Source organism: Ornithorhynchus anatinus, chromosome 11, assembly GCF_004115215.2.
Source record: "Ornithorhynchus anatinus isolate Pmale09 chromosome 11, mOrnAna1.pri.v4, whole genome shotgun sequence".
Lineage (NCBI taxonomy): Eukaryota > Metazoa > Chordata > Mammalia > Monotremata > Ornithorhynchidae > Ornithorhynchus > Ornithorhynchus anatinus.
Window position 1 is genome coordinate 60,967,956 of NC_041738.1, and position 22,532 is coordinate 60,990,487.

Consider the following 22,532-nt stretch of genomic DNA (forward strand, 5'->3'; position numbering starts at 1 on the left):
GGTCTCAGGGGCCTCGCCTACCTCATCTGTCAAATGGGGATAATAAGTGCTTAATGAATACCATCATTATTATTGTTATTATTATTATTATTATTATCAATATAGCAGACCCATTCCTTGCCCACAGTGAGCTTACAGTCTAGAGGGACTGGCAGGATTCCTGGGTCCCAGCTCCATTTGGCCCTCAGGCGGAGCCCCTCTTATAATAATAATGATGGTATTTGTTAAGCGCTTACTATGTGCCCGGCACTGTACTAAGCGCTGGGGTGGATACGAGCAAATCGGGTCTCTTGTCCCACTTGGGGCTCACAGTCTCAATCCCCATTTTAGAGATAACTGAGGCACAGAGAATTTAAGTGCCATGCCCGAGGTCACACAACCTTCATTCATTCATTCAATAGTATTTATTTTAATAATGTTGGTATTTGTTAAGCGCTTACTATGTGCAAAGCACTGTTCTAAGCGCTGGGGTAAACACAGGGGAATCAGTGCAGAGCACTGTCCTAAGCACTTGGAATGTACAGTTTGGCAACAGATAGAGACAATCCCTTCCCAGTGACGGGCTCACGGTCTAAACGGGTACAACACACAAATGGTGGAGCCAGGATTTGAACCCATGACATCCTGACGCCCATGCCCTAGCCACTGCACCACGCTGCTTCTCTGTTGCGGGGTCTGAGGCAGGCGGAGGAGACTCGCCGGGGTGGGTTGGGGGGCAGATCTCGTCAGGCTGGAAAGGAGGGAGGGAAGAAGGGAAGGAGGGTATTGGATTCTCTCTTTTTTAGCTGGGCTTTCTGCAGCCTCTCTCCATCCCCGGGGAGGGAGGGAGGGGAGCGGGCTGCCGATCTCGGCTCGCTCTTGTTCCCCTGGGCAGCCCCCGCCCTGGCACGGGTCGATCCCCCTCTGCTGGGTGGGTGCCCTCACCCCTTCGGGTCCCAGCCTCCCCCCGGCGGGTGATGGGGTAGAGGTTTGGAGTCTCCTGCTCCATCCTCCTCCCCTCCTACCACCATCCTCTGGTCACTTCAGAGCCCCTGGGAGGGCAGCAGCCGGGCCCCGCTGCCCTTTTGGCCCGGAGGCCTCCGGGCCAGTGCAGCCTGGACCTGCCCTGTTGCTGCTTTTGTTGAGGATATTTGTTGAGCACTTACTGTGTGCCAGGAACTGTACTAAGCGCTGGGACAGAGACAAGCTAATCAGGTTGGACACCATCCCTGTTCCATTTAAGGCTCATAGTCTTCATCCCCTTTTTGACAGATGAGGTAACTGAGGCCCAGGGAAGTGAAGTTGACTTGCCCAAGGTCACACAACAATGAAACGGCAGAGCGAGGATTAGAACTAGGTCCTTTTGACTCCCAAACCCTGGCTCTACCTCGGTCACTGTGCTGGCCGGCTGGCCGGGGTCCGCCGACCCTTAGCCCCCAGGGCCCCGGCCCCCAGCCCGGGAAGGGCTTGCATCTGTCAGAACATGGGACCCATCAGAGCGGCAGCTGCTAATTAGCAGTTGCGCACCATCCGAGCTATTCTGGCTGATGGAGCCTAAATTTAGCCCAGCTGACGGGCTCCCACGGCTGGAGGACCGGTGCGGGCGGGAGGAGACGGGTCCCTTGACCCCTCCATCTGCCCCGGGGCCAGAGGTCCACCCGCCAGGCCGCAGGTGGGCTAGGAGAGTCCCCGGGGTGGGGGCTGCCTCCCGACCCTTCCCCATTTTGCCCCGGTGCAGCCTCCTGGCCCTAACCATTAGGCCCCAGCCCTGCCCCCTCCTCACCCCCGACCTCCGGCAAGCCCTGGGCCGGCAGAGGAAGGGGCTGGGCACGGACAGCTGCCCCTTTCTGGGAAGCTGCTCTGTTCCTGACTCACCCCTCGGGCCTCGCCTGGCCCCTCGGGGCCCTGGCTCTCCCCCCCGCTCCCCCCCCGCAACCCCGATTCACTCGGCATCTCCATTAATGCCCGGCTTGGCGGCTCCCGGCTATTAGCGGGCCCGACTCTGCTTTCCGCTCTCCGAGCCGCCCCATCCGTGCTCAGGAGTTCCCTGCGGCCTTGTTACTGGTCATTTAAAATTCCATCGTCCCCGTTCGGCGCTCCTAGAACGCTCGCTCTCTCCCTCTGGGGGTGTCTCTCCCTTTTTATGTCTCCAGGACCGTCTCTTTGGGTCTCTCTGCCTCCCAACCCATCCATCGACGGTAAGGAGCGGAATGGTATAGTGAGAGAGCACGAGCCTGGGAGTCAGAAGGTCGTGGGTTCTAATCCCGGCTCCGCCACTGGTCAGCCGTGTGATTTTGGGCAAGTCACTTAACCTCTCTGTGCCTCCGTTAACACATCTGTAAAATGGGGATTAAGACAGTGAGCCCCACCTAGCACAACCTGATGACCTTGTACCTACCCCAGTGCTTAGAACAGTGCTTGGCACATAGTGAGCACTTAACAAATGCCATCATTATCATCCCAGCTCTGCTACTTGTCTCTGGGTGACCCTGGGCAAGTCACTTCACTTCTCTGGGCTTCAGTTCCCTCATCTGTAAAATGGAGATTAAGACTGTGAGGCCTCCGTGGGACGGGGACTGTGTCCAGCTCGATTATCTGACATCACCATAGCGCTTAGAACAGTGCCTGACGCATAGTAAGCACTTAACAAATATCAAAATCATTCATATTATTATTTATGGGGGGCTTTACTGTGCGCAGAGTACTGTACTAAGCGCTAGCGAAAGTGTATGACAGTAAAGTTGGTAGACACGATCCCTCTCCTCAAGGATCTTACAGTCTAGTGGAGGAGATGGACAGTTAAATAAATTACAGCTGGGGTAAAGAGCAGCGTATAGAAGATGTACATAAATCCTGTGGGGCGAAGGGTGCGGTGAGGATTAAAGTGCTCTGTATCTCTCTGAGCCTCTCTGCCCATCTCTGCGCCTCTCCGCGCCCGTGCCTTGTCTCTGTCCCTGACGTAAGCTCAGGTCTGCGGTTTGACACACCTACTTGGGTAGTGGAGGAGGAAGAGGAGGAGGAAGCCAGGCCGACTGGATGACCGAGGACTGGGGTGGGGGTGGGGAGGCTGAGCGAGAGGGTCCCCGGTCCCCGACGGCGTGGGTTTTTCCGGAAGCCCTCGACTGGCTGGGTGTCCAGTCTGCACCGACGCCAAGGGACCATTCCCCTTGGCGGATGGATGCAATCGCCATTTGCGGGGGAACCCCCCGGTACGGTCCCGCTGGGGGCATTGGGCTCCCCCATCCCCCTGGCCCTAGGAGCAGGGTGTCGCCACAACACGTGCCCGAGGCATGATGGCAGGCGAGGGGGGCAGGGGAGTGGCCCTGTTCCTGTCAGTTGGCTGTGGGGGAGGGGAGACGCGCGCAGCTCCCCACAAGACGGTTCCTCAAACTGCCATTTCTGTCGCAACTCGGAGGGGCGGGGGTTGACGTGTCCCTCTCCGGTCCTCCCCCGCTCTTCCGGCCCCCCGGGGGGAGCCGCAAGGGAAGCGGCGGGGGCCAGCCTTGGTGGGTGCTCACCGGGCACCCTCCCGCCAGGAGCGGAACCGACCACTGGTCCGTCCCACGTAAACACGGACGAGAGGCCTCGCCTCTTGGGCATCCTGGTTGCCGCAGGAACCAGGCCGCGGGGCAGTGATTTCGCGGGGGAGGCCCGTGCTGCCGCCGGGCAAGGTGCCCGTGTGCCAGGGCGAGGGGCGACGTGTTCATTCCAGGCCTCGGTGGGCTGCACTCCTTCCACCATGGCCCAACCTCGGCCCTGCCCAGCTCTTGCGATGAGCAGTATGGCCTAGTGGAAAGGGCCCAGGCCTGGGAGACAGAGGACCTGGGTTCTGATCCCAGCTCCACCATCTGTCTGCTGTGTGACCTTGGTCAAGTCACTTCTCTTTTCTGGGCCTCAGTTACCTCAGCTGTAAAATGAGGATTAAGACGGTGAGCCCCGTGTGAGACGGGGACGGTGTCCAACCTGATTAGCTTGTCTCTACCCCAGTGCCTAGAACGCAGCCTAGTGGGTAGAGCCCAGGCCTGAGAGTCAGAAGGACATGGGTTCTAATCCCAGCTCCTACCACTTGTCTGCTGTATGACCTTGGGCGAGCCACTTTACTTCTTTGTGCCTCAGTTCCCTCATCTGTAAAATGGGGATTAAGACTGTGAGCCCGATATGGGACAGAGACTGTGTCCAACCTGACTTGCTTGTACCCCCCCAAAGTGCTTAATACAGTGCCTGGCACATAGTAAGTGCTCCACAAATACCAGAATTATTATTATTACTATTATAAACAGTGCTTGGCACCTAGTAAGCGCTAAACAAATCTTGCAGTTATTACTGTTCTTTGGCTTGGGGCCGGCAGAGCCCTTCCGTGGAATCAGAGGCATGTCAGGCTGGGTGTGTACATGTATTTGTTGGAGCACAGTAGCAGGAGGCTGAACGGTGTGATAGTGTGTATCCAGCGCTTAGAACAGCGCTTGGCAGATAGTGAGCGCTTAACAAATACCTTCATTATTATTATTATTATATGTGTGAGGGCATGGGGTCACAGGAGCCTGCATGTGTGCGTGGTAGAGTTTGTGGTAGGGTGTGAGTGTGAGTAGGGTGTGGTAGGGCGTGTGTGTAGATGCTTGGGTGGGAGTGGAGGGTGTATGATATTTGGAGTGCTGTGGCTAGCCAGCCTGCCACAGACCTTATCTGAGCATTTGCAAGGGACTTGCCAGTTGCGGAGAGGATTATGAGATGCTCTTAGCACAATACACTGTGCTAAACTCTTGGGAAAGTATCGCAGAAGCACGTGACACGGCCCCCTGCCCACCAGAAGCTTACATTCTAAGAGGGGAGGCGGATTTTAGGAAAATAGCTAGTGTGAAATCAGAATAAAATGAAAGTTCAATCGAATCAGGCCTATTCACTCACAAGAGGCAGCTGTAGGGTCAGTCAGCTGTGTGTACTAAGCGCTTACTGTGTGCAGAGTACTGTACTCAGCGCTTGGGAAATGACAACACAACAATATAATGGGCACATTCCCTGCCCACAACGAGCTTACAGTCTAGAGAGGAAGACAGACATTAATATAAATAAAATGACAGATCTGGACTAAAGTGGTGTGGGGCTGGGAGGGGGGATGAAGAAAGGGAGAGAGTCAGGGCGACGCAGAAGGGAGTGGGAGAAGAGGAAAGGGGGGCTTGGTCTGGGAAGGCCTCTTGGAGGAGATGGGCCTTCAGTTAGGTTTTGGAAGGGAAGAGAGTCATTGTCTGTGGGATGTGAGGAGGGAGGCGTTCCAGGACAGAAGCAGGATGTGGGCAAGAGGCCGGCGGGGAGATAGACGAGATGAAGGCCCGGTGAGAGAGTTGGCATTAAAAAAGCGAAGAGATGGGCTGTGCAAAGGGACCTGGTTCCTCCTCCCCTGCCAGTTGCAGAAAGGAATATGAGATACTATTTACTGAGCTTCTACTGGGCACAATGCACTGTGCTAAGCCCTTGGGTAAGTATAACAGAAGCATGTGACATGTACCCTGCCCACAGCGAGCTTAAAGTTTAACAGGGGAGGCAGATGGAAAAATATTTAATGTGAAATCAGAATGAATAAAGTCCAAGCTCAATCAGGCATAGTCACTCACTAAAGGCAGCTGATGGGTCGTCACCACTTGAGGGGTTGGGAATAAATCGGCGTAGCGAGGAAGGTGATTTGGGATGGAGTGGAGAGCTGTGGGAATACATTAGTGTAGCTAGGAAGGTGATTTGGGATGGAGTGGAGAGTGGTGGGCATCAGAAAGGGCTTCTGAGAGGAGGAGAGGAATAAAAGCATCGAAGGGAGTCAGGGCAGAGAGTATGTAAGACTTTGGGCTGATGAGAATGTGTCAGTTCATCAATGCTGGATGCAGAATGCTGTGCTGGGTGCCTGTTGGATATTGAGCACTGTCCTAGGTGCCTACTGGGTGCGGAGCACTGGGCTGGGTGCAGAGCACTATCCTGGGCACCTATTGAGTGCTGAGCACTCTGCTGCCACCTGGTACAGAGCACTGTGCTGAGCACCTGGGAGTATACAATAATCAATTAAGCACACTTCCCCCGTCAGAGTCCTACTGAAGGCTCAAAGAGGCCTTCCCAGACTAAGTCCCCCTTTTCTTCAGCTCCCCTATCCCTCCCCATCGCCCCGACTCGCTCCCTTTTTTCTACCCCCAACTCCCCACCCCGCAGCACTTGTGTACATATGCACATATCTATAATTCTATTTATTTTCACTAATGCCTGTTTACTTGTTTCAATGTGTGCATGTCTATAATTCTATTTATTTATATTGAGGCGATTGCCTGTTTACTTGCTTTGATGTCTGTCTCCCCCCTTCTAGACTTTAAGCCCTTTGTGGGCAGGGTTTGTCTCTCTTTATTGCTGAACTGTACTTTCCAATCGCTTAGTACAGTGCTCAGTACTCAGTAAGCGCTCAATAAATACGATTGAATGAATGAATGAACAATAAAAGCAATAGGCCTGGTCCCTGCCCTGGAGGACCTGATAATCGATGAATTACTTGGTGGGGACGAGGAACTGGAGCTTCTGTCCTGTTGCCTTGACTGGAGCCCCCCCCACCCATAACAATTAATTTTTATTATTAATTATAACATTTTTATGGTATTTGTTAAGTCCATTCATTCGATCGTATTTATTGAGCGCTTATTGTGTGCAGAGCACTTTACTAAGTGGTTGGAATGGGCAATTGGGCAACAGATAGAGACAGTCCCTGCCCCAAACGGGCTCACAGTCTAAAAGGGGGAGACAGACAACAAAAGAAAATAAGTAGACAGGCATCCGAGTGCTTACTGTGTGTCAGTCAATTATATTTATTGAACGCTTACTGTGTGCAGAGCAGTGAACTAAGCGGTGGGGAGAGTAATAATAATAATTGTGGCATTTGTTAAGGGCTTATCGTGTACCAGGCACTGTACTAAACGCTGGAGTAGATACAAGCAAATCGAGTTGGACACAGTCCCTGTCCCAGGTGGCACTCACAGTCTCAATTCCCATTTTACAGATGAGGTAACTGAGGCACAGAGAAGTTAAGTGATTTGCCCAAGGCCACGCAGCAGACAAGTGGCGGAGTCAGGATCAGAACCCATAGTCTTCTGACTCCCAGGCCCGTGCTCTATCCACTCCACCATGCTGCTTCCCAGCACGGGGAGAGTACGGTATCACAACAGTACAGATACATTCCCCGCCCACAAGGAGCTTACAGTCTAGAGGGGGAAGCTAAGCGCTCAGGGTGGATACAAGATAATCAGGTCCCACATGGGACTGATATTTTAAGGAGGAGGGAGAACAGATGTCGAATCCCCATTTTACAGATGAGGGAATTGAGGCCCAGAGAGGTGAAGTGATTTGCCTGAGGTCACACGGCAGACAAGTGATGGAGCTGGGATTAGAACCCAGGTCCTTCTGACTCCCAGGCCCGGGCTCTTGATTCCCAGGCCAGGGATCGTCCCAGCCGGGGGTCGGGAGGGCCCCCGGACTCCGTGAGGTGGGCGGGCGGTGATTGGCTGACTTCCTGTAAAGGTGGGGGGCTCTTTCCTCTATCGGTTGCGTGGCCGCCCCCTCCCGCCTCACCACGTGGCCTTAAGGGCTGACTCACCCACCTCGTCCCCACGTCAGCCCGGCTCGGTGGGGACACCCCAACTTCCTGCTGCTTGGGCCCAGGAAAGCCCCACGGGGGCCCTGGTATGTCACCCGGGTAGTAAGTCTAATTGGTATTTTTTAAGCGTTTACTATGTGCCAGCCACCGTACTGAGCACTGGGGTCGACGCAAGCAGATCGGGATGGATCCGCTCCCTGCCCCACTTGGGGCTCGCAGTCTTAATCTCCATTTTACAGATGAGGGAACTGAGGCCCAGACAAACCCAAAATCACACCCCAGACAAGTGGCAGAGCTGGGATTAGAACCCAGGTCCTTCTGTCTTCCAGGCCCGGGCTCTATCCACTAGGACACATAAAATAAAATTAAAATGGTGGTATTCGTTAAGCGCTTACTATGTGCAAAGCACTGTTCTAAGCGCTGGGGGAGACAAGGTGATCAGGTTGTCCCACGTGGGGCTCACAGTTTGAATCCCCCTTTTACAGATGAGGGAACTGAGGCACAGAGAAGTTAAGGGACTTGCCCACAGTCACCCAGCTGACAAGTGGCAGAGCCGGGATACGAACCCGTGACCTCTGACTCCCAAGCCCGCGCTCTTTCCACTGAGCCACGCTGCTTCTCTGTGGTGGACATGTGCTGGGTGTGGTGGGAGTGTCCCAACTCTGTATGCGTGTGTAAACGTGTATTGGGGTACACTCGTGTGTGCGTGCTCTGTGTCCAGGTTACACCCCACGGGGAAGGGGGGTACCCACCCCGTCCAGCTTTTCAATCAATCAATGATATATATTGAGCACTCAGTGTGTTCAGAGCACTATATTAAACGGTTGGGAGAGTCTAATACACCAGAGTTGTTTTTCCACCCTTGGCAGCAGGACCGCGGGGCTGGGGGCGGGGTGGGGGTTGCCGGGCAGGGCGTGGGGAGTGGGTTGGGCACCCCTAAGTGATGACCCGCTGTTCACCCGCTGTCTGTCTGTACCCGCAGAACTGCATGAACCTGCCCCCTGACAAGATGCAGCTCCTCAGCCACTATGACAGCGAGAAGAAGTGGGAGCTCATTTGTGACCAGGTGAGAGACCCCGGCCCCTCTCACCCCTCACAGCAGGGTCACCAACCCCGGCACTGACCCCTGATTTCCCACCATCTGTGTGTACGTGGGTCTGTGGGGTGGTGGTCGGAGAGGGTGTTGGGGGATGGTGGATATAAGAATAATGATTGCCACAATAGGTTGATATTAAAGGTGTGAAGTGTGCGGGCTGGGTCGCAGTAGAGGAGTAGCGAGGTGAGGTAGGAGATTGCTTGAAAGTCGGTGGTAAAAGGCATTTCTGTTTGCTGTGGAAGGTGGATGGGCAACCTCGGGAGGTTCTTGAGGAGTGGGGAGACATGGACTGAAGTTTTCTGTAGAAAAATGATCCAGGCAGCGGAGCAAATAATAATGCTGGTATTTGTTAAGTGCTTACTATGTGCAGAGCACTGTTCTAAGCGTTGGGGTAGACACAGGGGAATCAGGTTGTCCCACGTGGGGCTCACGGTCTTAATCCGCATTTTACAGATGAGGTAACTGAGGCACAGAGAAGTGAAGTGACTTGCCCACAATCACACAGCTGACAAGTGGCAGAGCCAGGATTCGAACCATGACCTCTGACTCCAAAGGCCGGGCTCTTTCTACTGAGCCACGCTGTTTCGTAGCAAAGAATGGACTGGAGAGGGGAGAGGCAGGAAGCGGGGAGGTCAGCAAGGAGGCTGGTACAGTAATCAAGGCAGGATAGGATAAATGATGGGATTAACGTGGTAGCCATTTGGAGGGAGAGGAAAGGACGCATTTTAGTGATGATGTGAAGGTTTAACTGACGGGATTTAGTGATAGATTGAATATGTGGGTTGAATGAGAGAGGGGGAGTCAAAGATACCACCCAGGTTACGGGCTTGTGAGGCAGATAGGATGGTGGTGCCGTCTACAGCGATGGGAAAGTCAAGGGGGGGGACAGGGTGTGGTTGGGTAGATAAGGAGTTCTGTTTTAGACACGTTAAGCTTGAGGTGACGGGAGGACATCCAAGTAGAGATGTCTTGAAGGCAGGAGGAAATACGAGCCTGCAGAACGGGAGAGAGATCAAGGCCGGAGATGTAGATTTGGGTATCATCCGCAGAGCGGTGATACTGGAAGCCGGGGGAGCAAATGGAACTGACAGTGGGGAAACTTCCCAAGAGGATTAAGGGGAATGGGATCCTGGGATATCCGGGGTTTGACCTTGTCCCGGGTGAGTCGATTCAGGGAGGGAGCGTGTCGGAGGGGTCGATTCAGGGAGGGAGAGGGTTGGAGGGATTTCATTCATTCACTGATTCAATAGTATTTATTGAGCGCTTACTATGTGCAGAGCACTGTACTGAGCACTCGGAATGTACAATTCAGCAATAGAGACAATCCCTGCCCATTGATGGGCTGACAGTCTAATCAGGAGAGACAGACAAAAACAATAGCAATAAATAGAATCAAGGGGATGTACACCTCATTAACAAAATAAATAGGGTAATAAAAATATATACAAATGATTTCTGAATGGCTCCCCCACTCAGTGTGCCCCAGGGTTCTCCGCTAATTGTTCCGCTGGTTTCCGGGGTGCTTGCCACCCAGAAAGCTGGGCTACCGGAAACAGAACTCATAGGGAGAGCTGGGGGGGCATCTGGCAGGTTGGGTCGCAGGGGGTGGGTCAGGATTGGGCATGAGGGTATTAGGTTCCAGGCTACCCAGAGGTTGGTGGTGAGTCTGGCTCAAGGCCGGGAGTTGCTGGGCACCAGGGCGCGTGTGTGTATGTGCCCCCTGTACCCTCCTGGCTATCTGAGTCTCTCTTCTGCAGGGGAGCCATCTAATCCCCCAGCATCAGTAGCACTGCCATTGGGCCACCTGGCTAAAAGCCTAGGGCACCCAGGTGCCAGTTTTGCCTGCTCAGGGGGATCCCAGGGGGACCCCGGGATTGGGAACCATGTCATGGACAGGGAGATGACTTGTTCTGGCCCCTGGCATCCCCAGATATGCTCCCTTGGTGGCTGGGTGAAGGGGGGTATGTGCCTGGTTGAAGCAAACTGCTCTTGGGTCAGGGAAGACTGTGGCTGCTTTGGACGAGCTGAGGTGGGGCCGAGGAGGGAGGGAACATCTTATGGTGGGATGGGGGAGGAGGGTGGGACTGACCCGGCCAAGCAGCGAGGGGGAATGGAGCACCCTCAAAGTGGAGATCGAGCAGGGACGTAGCAGACTGCCCCCCCCAGCCTACCCTCGTCTCGGATCGTGGTGCATGCGATATGCAGGGTGATGCGGTTGACAGTTGTGCCCTCAGTCAGCAGGGCCCTGTGTCTTTGCCCACCCAAGTGCCACAGCCGGCAGGCCCCTGTATTCATGCCCACCCGTGTGCCCACAGCCAGTAGACCCCTGTGACTTTGCCTACCCAAGTGCCCACAGCCAGCAGGGGCCTGTGTCCTCGCCCACCCATAAACCCATGTCCCTCGGCTGGGATGGGCACATGGGAGCACGTGGGCACCCACGCGCCCATGCTGCAATGTTCCCACTCCCCACATAGATTGAAACACATGAAGACACACAGGTACGTCCCAGGCACACACGACACACATCCCACATAAATACACATATGCACACCCTACATGGATTCACAGGGGCAGCTGCCCTGAATGGCTCTGGGGGCAGGACTATAGGGGACAGCAGGGGCATGTGCCAGCTACAGGGCTGGCATTGGCTGGGGGCACCTCCTCGCTGGGTAACCAGGGAGATTGGGAGCCTGGCCGAGGGGTGAGCTCCAGCCTGGGGTGAACGAGGAACCTCAAAACCCAGCAGTGGGGTAACCAAGGAGCCTCAAAGTCCGGCAGTGGGACGAGGTTTGGCCTGAGGTAACTGGAGAGCCTCTAAACCTGGGCAGTGGGGCAAGTTCTGGCCTGAGGCGACCGAGGAGCCTCGAAGCCTGGCAGTGGGGCAAGTTCTGCCCTGAAGCAACCGGGGAACCTGGAAGGCCGGCAGCGGGGTGAGCTCCAGCCTGAGGTAACTGAGGAGCCTCTGGGCCCCAACCTCCATATGCAAGCTCCCCACCACAACACTGTCTGGGAAGGAGACTTTTAATAATAATAATGGCATTTGTTAAGTGCTTATTATGAGCCAGGCACTGTACTAAGTGCTGGGGTGGATACAAGTAACTGGAACCGTTTCCCCAACACATAAAATGGAAGGGGGAAAGGAGGAGGGCTGTCAGATTGGGCTCTGATTTGGGGGGGAGGTGAGAAGGGACCCCTGAATGATGGAGGGGCCCTGGAATGCAGTTAGGATAGAGTTTCGGCCTGAGGTAATCGAGGAGCCTCGATGATCAGGGATGGGGCGAGCTCCTGCCTGAGGTAACCCAGAAGGCTTGAAGCCCGGTGGTGGGGCAAGCTTCAGACTGGGGTAACCGGCGAGCCTCAAAGCCCAGCAGCAGGGTGAGCTCAAAGCCCGGCAGTGGGGCACGTACCAGCTTGAGGTAACCGGGGAGCTTCGGAGGCTGGCAGTGGGGCGAGCTCCGGCCTGGGGTAACCGGGGAGTCTCAAAGGCCGGCCGGGTGGCGAGCTCTGCCCTGAGGTGACCCAGGACTCTGAGGCCCGGGGGCGGGACGAATTCCGGCCTGAGGTAACGGGGGTGGCTGGAAGCCCAGCAGCGGGGCGAGCCCGGGATAAGTGGGGAGCTTCGACAGCGAGGCCAGGCGAGAGGAGGCCCAGATTTGGAGGCCAGAGGCTCTCGGGTGGCAGCCGTAGCCAATTAGTGTAGCTTTCTGGTCACTACCCAGCGGGCTGAGTGAAGCAGAAATCAATCAATCCATCGATCAATCATCCATCATCCTTGTCCCCGGTGCGGCCTGCCTGCCCCTGGGGCGCTCAGGCCGGCCCTGCTGTCCGTCCCCTCAGGAGCGGTTTCAGGTGAAGAACCCGCCCGCCGCCTACATCCAGAAGCTGAGGAGTTACCTGGACACCGGGGCCGTCGGCAGGAAGGTGACGGCCGATTGGATGCCCAACCTGGGGGTATTTTCTTCTCCCTCTGCTATTCCTTTCCTCCGCAGCCCTCTGAGCATCTCCACGGCTGCACGAGGGAGTCTGTGAGCGGACCGGGGGGGAGGGGGTCGGCGTGTGCGAGTGAACGTGCAGGTCCACCTGGGGTGTGCCCGTGGGCCTATGGGCCCACCTGAATCTAGGTGGGGTGTGCACGTGTGTATATATGTGTGCATGTCTGTGGGCCTGTGGGGATGTTCCCATTGTGCATGTGCAGTGCGCACATAGATGGGATATGCGTATGTGGGCAGGTCTGTGGGGATGTACCCTTTGTGTGGGTAAAGTGTGCACGTGTGTATATATATATGGGATGTGCACATGTGTGCATCTGTACGTCTCTGGTGATGTACCCACTGTCCATGTGGAGTGTGCATACGTGCCTATGTGGAGTGGACCCACCTGAGTCTATATGGGGTGTATACATGTGTATATGATGACGATGGTATTTGTTAAGCGCTTACTGTGTGCCAAGCACTGTTCTATATGTGTGCGGTGTTCATGTCTGTGTCTGTGGGGAATGTATCCATTGTGTATGTGGGATGTGCCTATGTGAATTGATGTGGGGTGTGCACGTGTGTAGGTATGTGGGATGCGGGCACGTGTGTGTACCTTTGGGTATGTGAAATGTGTCCACGGGTGTCTCCCCGGGTTTCAGTGCATGTGGAGGGTGGGTGCACTTGCTCATGGGTGCGGGGGGACCCTCCTGTGCTTGTGGGTCCGCGTGAGCCCCTGGCCGGGCGGGCGGTTGTTGAACGGTCTCCTTCCCTCCCCTGGTTTTCCGCTCCCAGTTTAAGAGGCGGGTCCAGGAGTCCACCCAAGTGCTGCGGGAACTTGAGATCTCCCTGAGGACCAACTACATCGGGTGAGTCGCCCCCACTCGCCCACTGTCCGGCCCCCCGGGGCCAGGCCCACCCACCCTAGGTTCTGCCCCAGGCCCTTAGTTCTGCCCCCACCCCTCAGGGCGAGTTTCTCTGGTCAATCCTGCCCACCCCAGGCTCCACCCCCCTCAGTCATTCATTCTTTCAATTGCATTTATTGAGCGCTTACTGTGTGCAGAGCACTGTACTAAGCGCTTGGGAAAGTACAATACAGCAATAAAGAGAGACAATCTCCGCCCACAACAAGCTCACAGTCTAGAGAAGCAGCGTGGCTTAGTGGAAAGAGCAGAGGCTTGGGAGTCAGAGGATGTGGGTTCTAAACCCGGATCCGCCACTTGTCTGCTGTGTGACCTTGGGCAAGCCACTGAACTCCTCTGGGCTTCAGTTACCATTTCTAGACCGTGAGCCCGTTGTTGGGTAGGGATTGTCTCTATTTGTTGCCAAATTGTACTTTCCAAGCACTTAGTACAGTGCTCTGCACACAGTAAGCACTCAAACAATACAATTGAATGAATGAATATCTGTAAAATGGGGATTAAAATCGGTGAGCCCCAAGTGGGACAACCTGATTACCCCGTATCTACCCCAATGTTTAGAACAGTGCTTGGCACATAGTAAGCACTTAACAAATGCCATTATTATCATTTAACGGGGGGAGAGAGACATCAATTCAAGTGAACAGGCATCGATATAAATAAATAAAATGACAGATCTAGACATAAGCGCTGTGGGGCGGAGAGGGGGCGAAGAGTAAAGGGAGCAGAGTCAGGGGGCCGCAGAAGGGAGTGGGAGTACCAGGCTCCTCCCCCTCAGCCCCAGGCTCTACCCCCACTCCGCCCGGGTACCCCAAGTCTTGGGCCCCTGGGCCGGGGGTGGGATGATCCCGGGGGGAAGAGAAATCCGCTGGACTCCCAAAACCCCCTACAGTATCCACCAGGGCGGGGCCGCTGTGGCCTTGTGGCAGATCCCCCGGGGGTGACTGGCTCCCGGAGGGAGGGATCGAGGACACCCACTGTGCCCGGCCCCATGCGTCTGCTGGGATGACTGGCATCCGCCTGGAGGCTGAGCGGAGGTGCCAGCTGCACCCCACCCCCTGGGTCCCGTAGCCCACCCCGTGCCCCGTGCAGTGTCTCAGAGGCCCCGGGGTGCCCGGCCTGAGTGACCCACCCTCTCCCATGCCCGCAGGTGGGTGCAGGAGTTCCTGAATGAGGAGAACCGCGGTCTGGATGTGCTCTTGGAGTACCTGGCCTTCGCCCAGTGCGCTGTCACGTAAGGCGGGCGAAGGGCTGGGTTGTCCCCTCCCTGCCCCTTCCCCCCTCACTGTCCCCAAGGGGACCCGGCCCCTCCCCCTGCCGCCCTGACCCCTGGGCACCCAACCCTGGGTCTCCCGAGTCTTGGCTGCTCTGTGGGGCAGCCGAGGGGAACAGAGGGTCCCCTGAGGGGAAACCCCTAATCGGAGACCCCAATTTTCCCTTGGTCTGCACTCTTCCCTCTGCCCGCCAGCCCAGAGGGGCCACCCCCTGCCCCAGCCCGCTGGCCACCGCCTCCCCCCTGCTCCTCCCCCGCAGGTATGACATGGAGAGCACAGACAATGGTACCCCGAGTCCTGAGAAGCTCAAGCCCCTGGAGAGGTCAGTGGAGGACCTCAGCAAGGGTCCTTCTTCGCCCCCACAGATGTCCTCCAGGACCCGACACCTGACTGTCAGGTAATAGAATCTGCCCCCACTGCAGGTGCCCCCCACCGGCCTCCTTCTCTGCCCCCGCCGCTCGTCTCCGCCTTCAGCCGTCTCCTCGGCCTCCACCCACGGCCTCCTCCTCTGCCCTCAGCCTCCACCCTGTCTCCACCCACAGCCTCCTCTCCTGATCCCGCTCACAGCCTCCTTCTCAGTCCCTCCCCTCGGCCTCCTCCTTTCCCACGCCCTCCCCTCCACACCCCGGCCCCCTCCTGCCCTGCTGCCCCCCTTCCCGAAGGCTGGCGGCAGGGGTGGGGGCATCCAGCTGCGTTGGCTCCCTCTGGAGATCTAGAAGCGGGGTCTCCTCACCCCCGAGGGGTGAGAGACAGGCTCCCGGGCGGAGAGTCTGGGTCACGTGGCAGGGCTGAATGCGGTCCCGACCTCTGGCTCGCTGCCCAGGCTCCCTGCCTCAGTTTCCCCAGGGAAGCCCATCTCCCTCGGTGGGGAAGGGGAGAGGGGCAGGAGTGGCTCTCAGCACCTGGGCTGCCTACCTGGAGAGGCGATGGGCTGAGGGGCTGGGGGGCAAGAGGTTCCAGGATTTGGGGGTCTCGGGGTCTGGACAGGGGGACTAGAGCTCTGCCCAGCCCAGGCCTCCGGGATGGGGGGTTGGGGAGGGGGGTGGAGGTCAGGGGTTCAAGGATGGTGGGGCTCGGGGACATGAGCAGAAGTTCTGGGATGGAGACCATCTCACCCCAACTAACCCCCTCTTCTCCCCTGGCTGCCTCTGGACTCCCCCGGTAGGTAGCGACCGTGAAGGGAAGGGGGCTGGGCGATTAGACTTGGGGGGGGGGGGGGGCATCTCATCTCTTCCCTCACCTTTCCTCCCTTTCCGGCCCAGGATTCACCCAGCACCAGCTGCCCCCAACCCCCTGGCTGGAGGGTCCCGGGAGGGTCCTCTGGGGAAACAGGGATGGGCAGCCCAGATCAATCAATCAATGGTATCGATTGAGCCTTTATTGTGGGCAGAGCACTGTACTGAGCGCTTGGGAGGGTACAATAGGGGAAACAGCGTGGTTCAGTGGAAAAAGCCCGGGCTTGGGAGTCAGAGGTCGTGGGTTCTAATCCTGGCTCCGCCGCTTGTCAGCTGTGTGTCTGTGGGCAAGTCACTTCACTTCCCTATGCCTCAGTGACCTCATCTGTAAAATGGGGATGAAGACTGGGAACCCCACATGGGTCAACTGACGACCTTGTATCTCCCCCAGCGCTTACAACAGTGCTTAGTACATAGTAAGCGCTGAACAAATACCATCATTATTATTAGTAGTACAATACAGTAGGAAGAGTTGGACACAATCCTTGCCCACAAGAAATTTACAGACTAGACGGGGAGGCAGACACTAAAATCAATTACAGATGCCTACGTATGTAATATTCATTCAGTCAAATTTATGGAGCGCTTACTGTGTGCAGAGCACTGTACTGAGCGCTTGGAAAGTACAGTTCAGCAACAGAAACAATCCCTACCTAGCAATGGGCTCACAGTCTAGCAGAAGATCTAGTAGATCTAGTAGATCTAGTAGAAGTCTAGTAGATCACGGGACTGGGAGTCAGAAGGTCTTGGGTTCTAATCCCTCCTCCCCCATTTGTCTGCTGTGTGACCTTGGGCAAGTCACTTCATTTCTCGGTGCCTCAGTTACCTCATCTATAAAATGGGGATCGAGAGAGTGAGTCCCATGCGGGACAAGGGACTGTTTCTGACCCGATTTGCTTGTATCCATCCCAGCGCTTAGTACAGTGACTGGCAGATAGTAAGGGCTTAATAAAAACCATTATACTTATTGTTATTATTTTAGGAAGCCCGGGAGCCTAAGGGCAGAGCTGGGCTTGAGGGAGGGTGGTGGGGCAGGGCCGGAGGGAGGAGCAGGGCTGAGGTCTCACCCCTGCCTCTGTCCCCTGTTTCGGCCCCGTCCCCCATCCCCATCCCTGCCTCCTGTCCTTTGCTCCGTCCCCTGCTCCTGCCCTCTGAACCCCAACCCTGCCCCCTGCTCCCTGCCCCCTGCACCCCACCCCATGCCCGTTTTGCCCGACACAGGCTGCCCCCGGCCCACAGCAGGAAAGCCCTGAGGAACTCCCGCATCGTCAGCCAGAAAGACGACGTGCACGTCTGCATCATGTGTCTCCGTGCCATCATGAACTACCAGGTGGGTGAGGGAGGGGCGGCTGAGGGAGGGGCCGGAGAGAAGAATAATAATAATAATGTTGGTATTTAAGTGCTTACTATGTGCAGGCCACTGTTCTAAGCACTGGGGTAGTTACAGGGTCATCAGGTTGTCCCACGTGAGGCTCACAATCTTTATCCCCATTTTACAGATGAGGTAACTGAGGCACAGAGAAATTAAGTGACTTGCCCACAGTCAGACAGCCAGCCACAACACTGAGGGACCCTAGACTTGAGCCGGGCGTGGGACCTGAGTTCTAGGCAGGGAAGGTGCCAAGTTAGATCACACGGTGTAAGGAGGGAGGGGGAGATCAGTCTATGATTCATTCATTCATTCAATCATATTTATTGAGCGCTGACTCTGTGCAGAGCACTGTACTATACTCTTGGGCGAGGACAATACAACAATAAACAGACACATTCCCTGCCCACCGTGAGTTTACAGTCTAGGGGAGCTTTCAGTCTAGAGGATTGTATTGACTTCTCTATCACCGTGGATGGCACGACCATCCTTCCCATCTCTCAGGCCCGCAATCTCGGTGTCATCCTTGACTCGTCCCTCTCGTTCACCCCACACATCCTATCCGTTACCGAGACCTGCCGGTTTCACCTCTACGATATCGCCAAGATCCGCCCTTTCCTCTCCACCCAAACGGCTACCTTACTGTTACGGGCTCTCGTTATATCCCGGCTAGACTACCGTGTCGGCCTTCTCTCTGACCTCCCTTCCTCCTCTCTCGCCCCGCTCCGGTCTATTCTTCACTCCGCTGCCCGGCTCATCTTCCCGCGGAAACGATCCGGGCATGTCACTCCCCTTCTTAAACAACTCCAGTGGTCGCCTATCGACCTCCGCTCCAAACAAAAACTCCTCACTCTAGGCTTCGAGGCTCTCCACCTCGCCCCTTCCTACCTCTCCTCCCTTCTCTCTTTCTACCGCCCACCCCGCACGCTCCGCTCCTCCGCCGCCCACCTCCTCGCCGTCCCTCGGTCTCGCCCATCCCGCCGTCGACCCCCGGGTCACGTCCTCCCGCGGTCCCGGAACGCCCTCCCTCCTCACCTCCGCCAAACTGATTCTCTTTCCCTCTTCAAAACCCTACTTAAAAATCACCTCCTCCAAGAGGCGTTCCCAGACTGAGCTCCTCTTCCCCCTCTACTCCCTCCGCCATCCCCCCTTCACCTCTCCGCAGCTAAAGCCTCATTTTCCCCTTTTCCCTCTGCTCCTCCACCTCTCCCTTCCCATCCCCACGGCACCGTACTCGTCCGCTCGACTGTATATATTTTCGTTACCCTATTTATTTTGTTAATGAATTGTACATCGCCTCGATTCTATTTAGTCGCCATCGGTTTTTACGAGATGTTCTTCCCCTCGACGCTGTTTATTGCCATCGTTCTCGTCCGTCCGTCTCCCCCGATTAGACCGTAAGCCCGTCAAACGGCAGGGACCGTCTCTATCTGTTGCCGACTTGTTCATCCCAAGCGCTTAGTACAGTGCTCTGCACATAGTAAGCTCTCAATAAATACCATTGAATGAATGAATGAATATTGAGCACTTACTGTGTGCAGAGCACTGTACTGAACTCTTGGGAGAGTACAATATAAGAGTTGGTCGATACGTTCCTTGCCTACAAGGAGCAGACTAGAGAGGCAGTGACGCTTAGTGGAAAGAACCCGGGCTTGGGAGTCAGAGGTCGTGGGTTCTAATCCCCGCCCCCCGCCACTTGTTAGCTGGGTGACTTTGGGCGAGTTACTTCACTTCTTTGTGCCTCAGTTACCTCATCTGTAAAATGGAGTCTTAGACTCTGAGCCCCTCGTGGGACAACCTGATGACCTTGTAGCTACCCCAGCGCTTAGAGCAGTGCTTGGCACATAGCTTAACAAATACCATCGTCATTATTATTACTAGAGGGGGAGACAGACATTAAAATAAATTACAGATGGGTATGAACATAATAGCAAAGTGTTTCAGAGGAACAGATCCAAGAGTAGACGAAGCAGAAGGGAGGGCTTAGTCAGGGAGGGTCTCTTGGAGGAGATGTGATTGTAGATTCCCAGGGTCGAAGGCAGCTGAGAGGTCGAGGAGGATTTTGATGGAGTAGAGGCCGTAGGATTTGGCCAGAAGGAGGTCATTGGCCACTCCGTGACGTGGAGGAGGTGGGAGCCAGATTGGAGGGGGTCGAGGAGAAAATTAGAGGAGAGGAAGTGGAGGCAGAGGGTGTAGACAATTCATTCGGGGAATTTAGAAAGAAATGATAGGAGGGAGATGGGGTGATAACTGGAGGCAGTTGTGGGGTCGAGGGAGCGGTTATTTGGTGGTTTTTTTTAGGTTAGGGGAGAGGAGCCTAGTTTGATGGGAGCGAGATTGTCTCAAGAACTGATCGATGGCGCCTCTCCTCCCCAAAAAGCAGTGTAGGAGAGCGGCAAGAGGCTTGAGGTTAGGCATAAAGAAGGACTTCCCGACAGCAAGATCTGTTCAATCACGCAATGGGTTTTCCTCTTTTCTGGAGATGCTGGTGACTAGGAGCAGGGGTGGGTTGGGACCCAGTGAGTGGGGTGGCTTCATCCGGGGGCGGTCCTGCCCCGAGGGAGTGGCACGGACTAGGCATGAGTCTCCAGGTTCTTCCACCCTAATGACCCTACTGTTCGTTCATTCGTTCGTATTTTCTGAGCGCTTATTGTGTGTGGCGCACTGTAGTATGTGCTCGGAAAGTACAACTCAGCAATCAAGAGAGACAATGCCTGCCCACACTGGGCTTACTGCCTAGAACGGGGGAGACAGTCAGCAAAACAAGTCAACTGGCATCAATAGCATCAATATAAATAGAATTATAGATATATACACATCAAAACAACTAAATAGGCATTAATATAAATAGAATTGTAGATATGTATATATAAACACAAATACCTAAAGCCCCCTTGCTCCAGACCGTAAACTGGTTGTGGTCAGGGAATGTGTCTGTTTACTGTACCCTCCCAAATGTTTAGTACAGTGCTGTGCACACAGTAAGCGCTCAATAAATACAGGTGAATGAATGACCCTGCCGATTACACCTGTGCATCTCTCTCTCTCCCGTTCCCTCCTCTCCATCTCCCCCTTTTCCCTCCCCCGTCGTCTTTCCCTCACTTTCTCTACCTACTGATTCTTCCCTCCGTCTCTCCCCCGTCCCCCTCTTTTCCTCTCCCCCATCCCCTTCCCCATCTCCTCCCCCCTCCGTTCCCTCACCCCCCGCCCTGTCCCCTCTCCCTGTCTCTCTCCCGTCTCTCCCCCCCATCTCTCCCCATCCCTCCCCCCGGGTTCTCCCTCTTCACCTCTCCCCCCGACGGCCGGCCGTCTCCCCCACCGTCTCTCCCCAGACTGGCTTCAGCCTTGTGATGAGCCACCCGGCCTGTGTCAATGAGATCACCCTGAGCCTCAACAACAGGAGCCCCAGGTGAGGTCTCTCCTCCTCTCCCCGCTACCCAGTCCCCACCTCATCGCCCCAAGGACCCAGACCGGGCTGAGACCCTCCCCTCTCCTCCTACCCCATCCCTCCCAGGACGAAGGCTTTGGTGCTGGAGCTGTTGGCAGCGGTGTGCCTGGTGCGGGGTGGGCACGAAATCATCCTGGCCGCCTTCGACCACTTCAAAGAGGTCCGCGGGAGGGGGCTGGCCTGGCTGGGCCTCGGGGAGGGGGCTGCTGGCAGCCGGGCAGGCCGGGGCGGGGAGCGGAGAGGGGCAGGGGCAGGCCCGGCGGACCGTGGGCGAGCCCCAGACCACAGCTAAGGTAAGCGCGGGAGGCCCGATGGGAGAAGCAGCGTGGCTTAACGGATAGAACACAGGCCTGGGAGTCAGAAGGAACTGGGTTCTAGTCCTGCCTCCGCCACACGTCTTCTGTGAGACCTCGGGCAAGTCACTCCCCTTCTCTGGGCCTCAGTTACCTCGCCTCTAAAAATGGGGATTAAGAGGGTGAGCCCTATGTGGGACAGAGACTGGGTCCAGTCTACCCTATATGTACCTCAGCGCTTAGAACAGTGCTTGGCACATAGTAAGCTCTTCACAAATAGCATAATTACCCCCTGCAGAGTATCCACCCGATTTGCATGTACCCACCCCAGCGTTTAGTACGGTGCCTGGCACATAGTAAGAGCTTAACAAATACCACAATTATTCTTATTATTAATAATAAACAAAAGTAGATGAACCAGTAAAACCAGGCACCAAGGGATGGTGGTGGTGGGGGGTGGGGAGAGGCTATCATAATTGTTATTATTAATAATAATAATCGTACTTGTTAAGCGCTTACTAAGTGCCAAGCACTGTTCTAAGCACTGGGGTAGATACAAGTTAATCGGGTTGGACTCAGTTCTTATCCCACAAGGGGCTCATAGTCTTAATCCCCATTTTACAGAGGAGGGGACTGAGGCCCAAAGAAATTAAGTCACACAGCAGGCAGATGGCAGAGCCTGGATTAGAACCCAGCTCCTTCTGACTCCCAGGCCCGGTGGCTTTTCAGGAGGCTCCGAAGGAGGGCAGGGAGGTTTGGCGGAGCCGGGTGTGGGTGAGGAAAGGGGTGAGAGGCAGTTGGGGAGGAGAGTCAGTCGGAGGCCAGGGGCAGGAGGAACTTTTCTGGGAGAGTGGCAAGTGCGAGCTGGGGTGGGAGAGTTGGGTGTCGGGACTCGGGTCCTAGGCTTCTCTCTGGGACCTGACCTGTTCACTCCCCTCTGGGGCCTCAGTTTCTCTCATGCTGCAGAGTCTCAGAGGTTTTTAGAGTCCGAGTTAGGCCGAAAGTACTTTGAGATTTTCAGCAGCGGGAGCAGGCCGGGAGGGGGGTGGGGGGGGGGTGCCCGGGGGCCTAGCCCAACCTCCTCACCCCCACCCCTTCCCACAGGCCTGTGGGGAGAAACATCGGTTCGAGAAGCTGATGGAGTATTTCCGGAACGAAGAGAGCAACATCGACTTCATGGTGAGGAGCTGCGGGGACCGGGCTAGGGGAGACCTGGCTTCCCGGTGCCCCAGCACCCCCTTGCCCGCCAAGGGTCCCTACCCCACAGTCCCCCCCACTTCCCAAAGTTCAGTCGGCGCACTCGGTTCCCATCTCCCCTCAATCATTTAGTAG

The 22,532-nt window shown here is 55.8% G+C and overlaps 1 protein-coding gene across 1 annotated transcript in view; it reads left to right on the forward strand.

The window, feature by feature from the left end:
- The window catches only part of FMNL1 (formin like 1), a 51,097-nt gene that overhangs the window by 11,126 nt on the left and 17,439 nt on the right, over positions 1–22,532 (forward strand). The window contains exons 2-10 of the mRNA XM_029076120.2: positions 8,577–8,660; positions 12,528–12,611; positions 13,457–13,530; positions 14,732–14,815; positions 15,115–15,252; positions 17,312–17,420; positions 20,792–20,868; positions 20,974–21,067; positions 22,305–22,379. Of these exons, the coding sequence (XP_028931953.1) occupies positions 8,577–8,660; positions 12,528–12,611; positions 13,457–13,530; positions 14,732–14,815; positions 15,115–15,252; positions 17,312–17,420; positions 20,792–20,868; positions 20,974–21,067; positions 22,305–22,379 (819 nt within the window). The remainder of the gene's footprint in view (positions 1–8,576; positions 8,661–12,527; positions 12,612–13,456; positions 13,531–14,731; positions 14,816–15,114; positions 15,253–17,311; positions 17,421–20,791; positions 20,869–20,973; positions 21,068–22,304; positions 22,380–22,532) is intronic.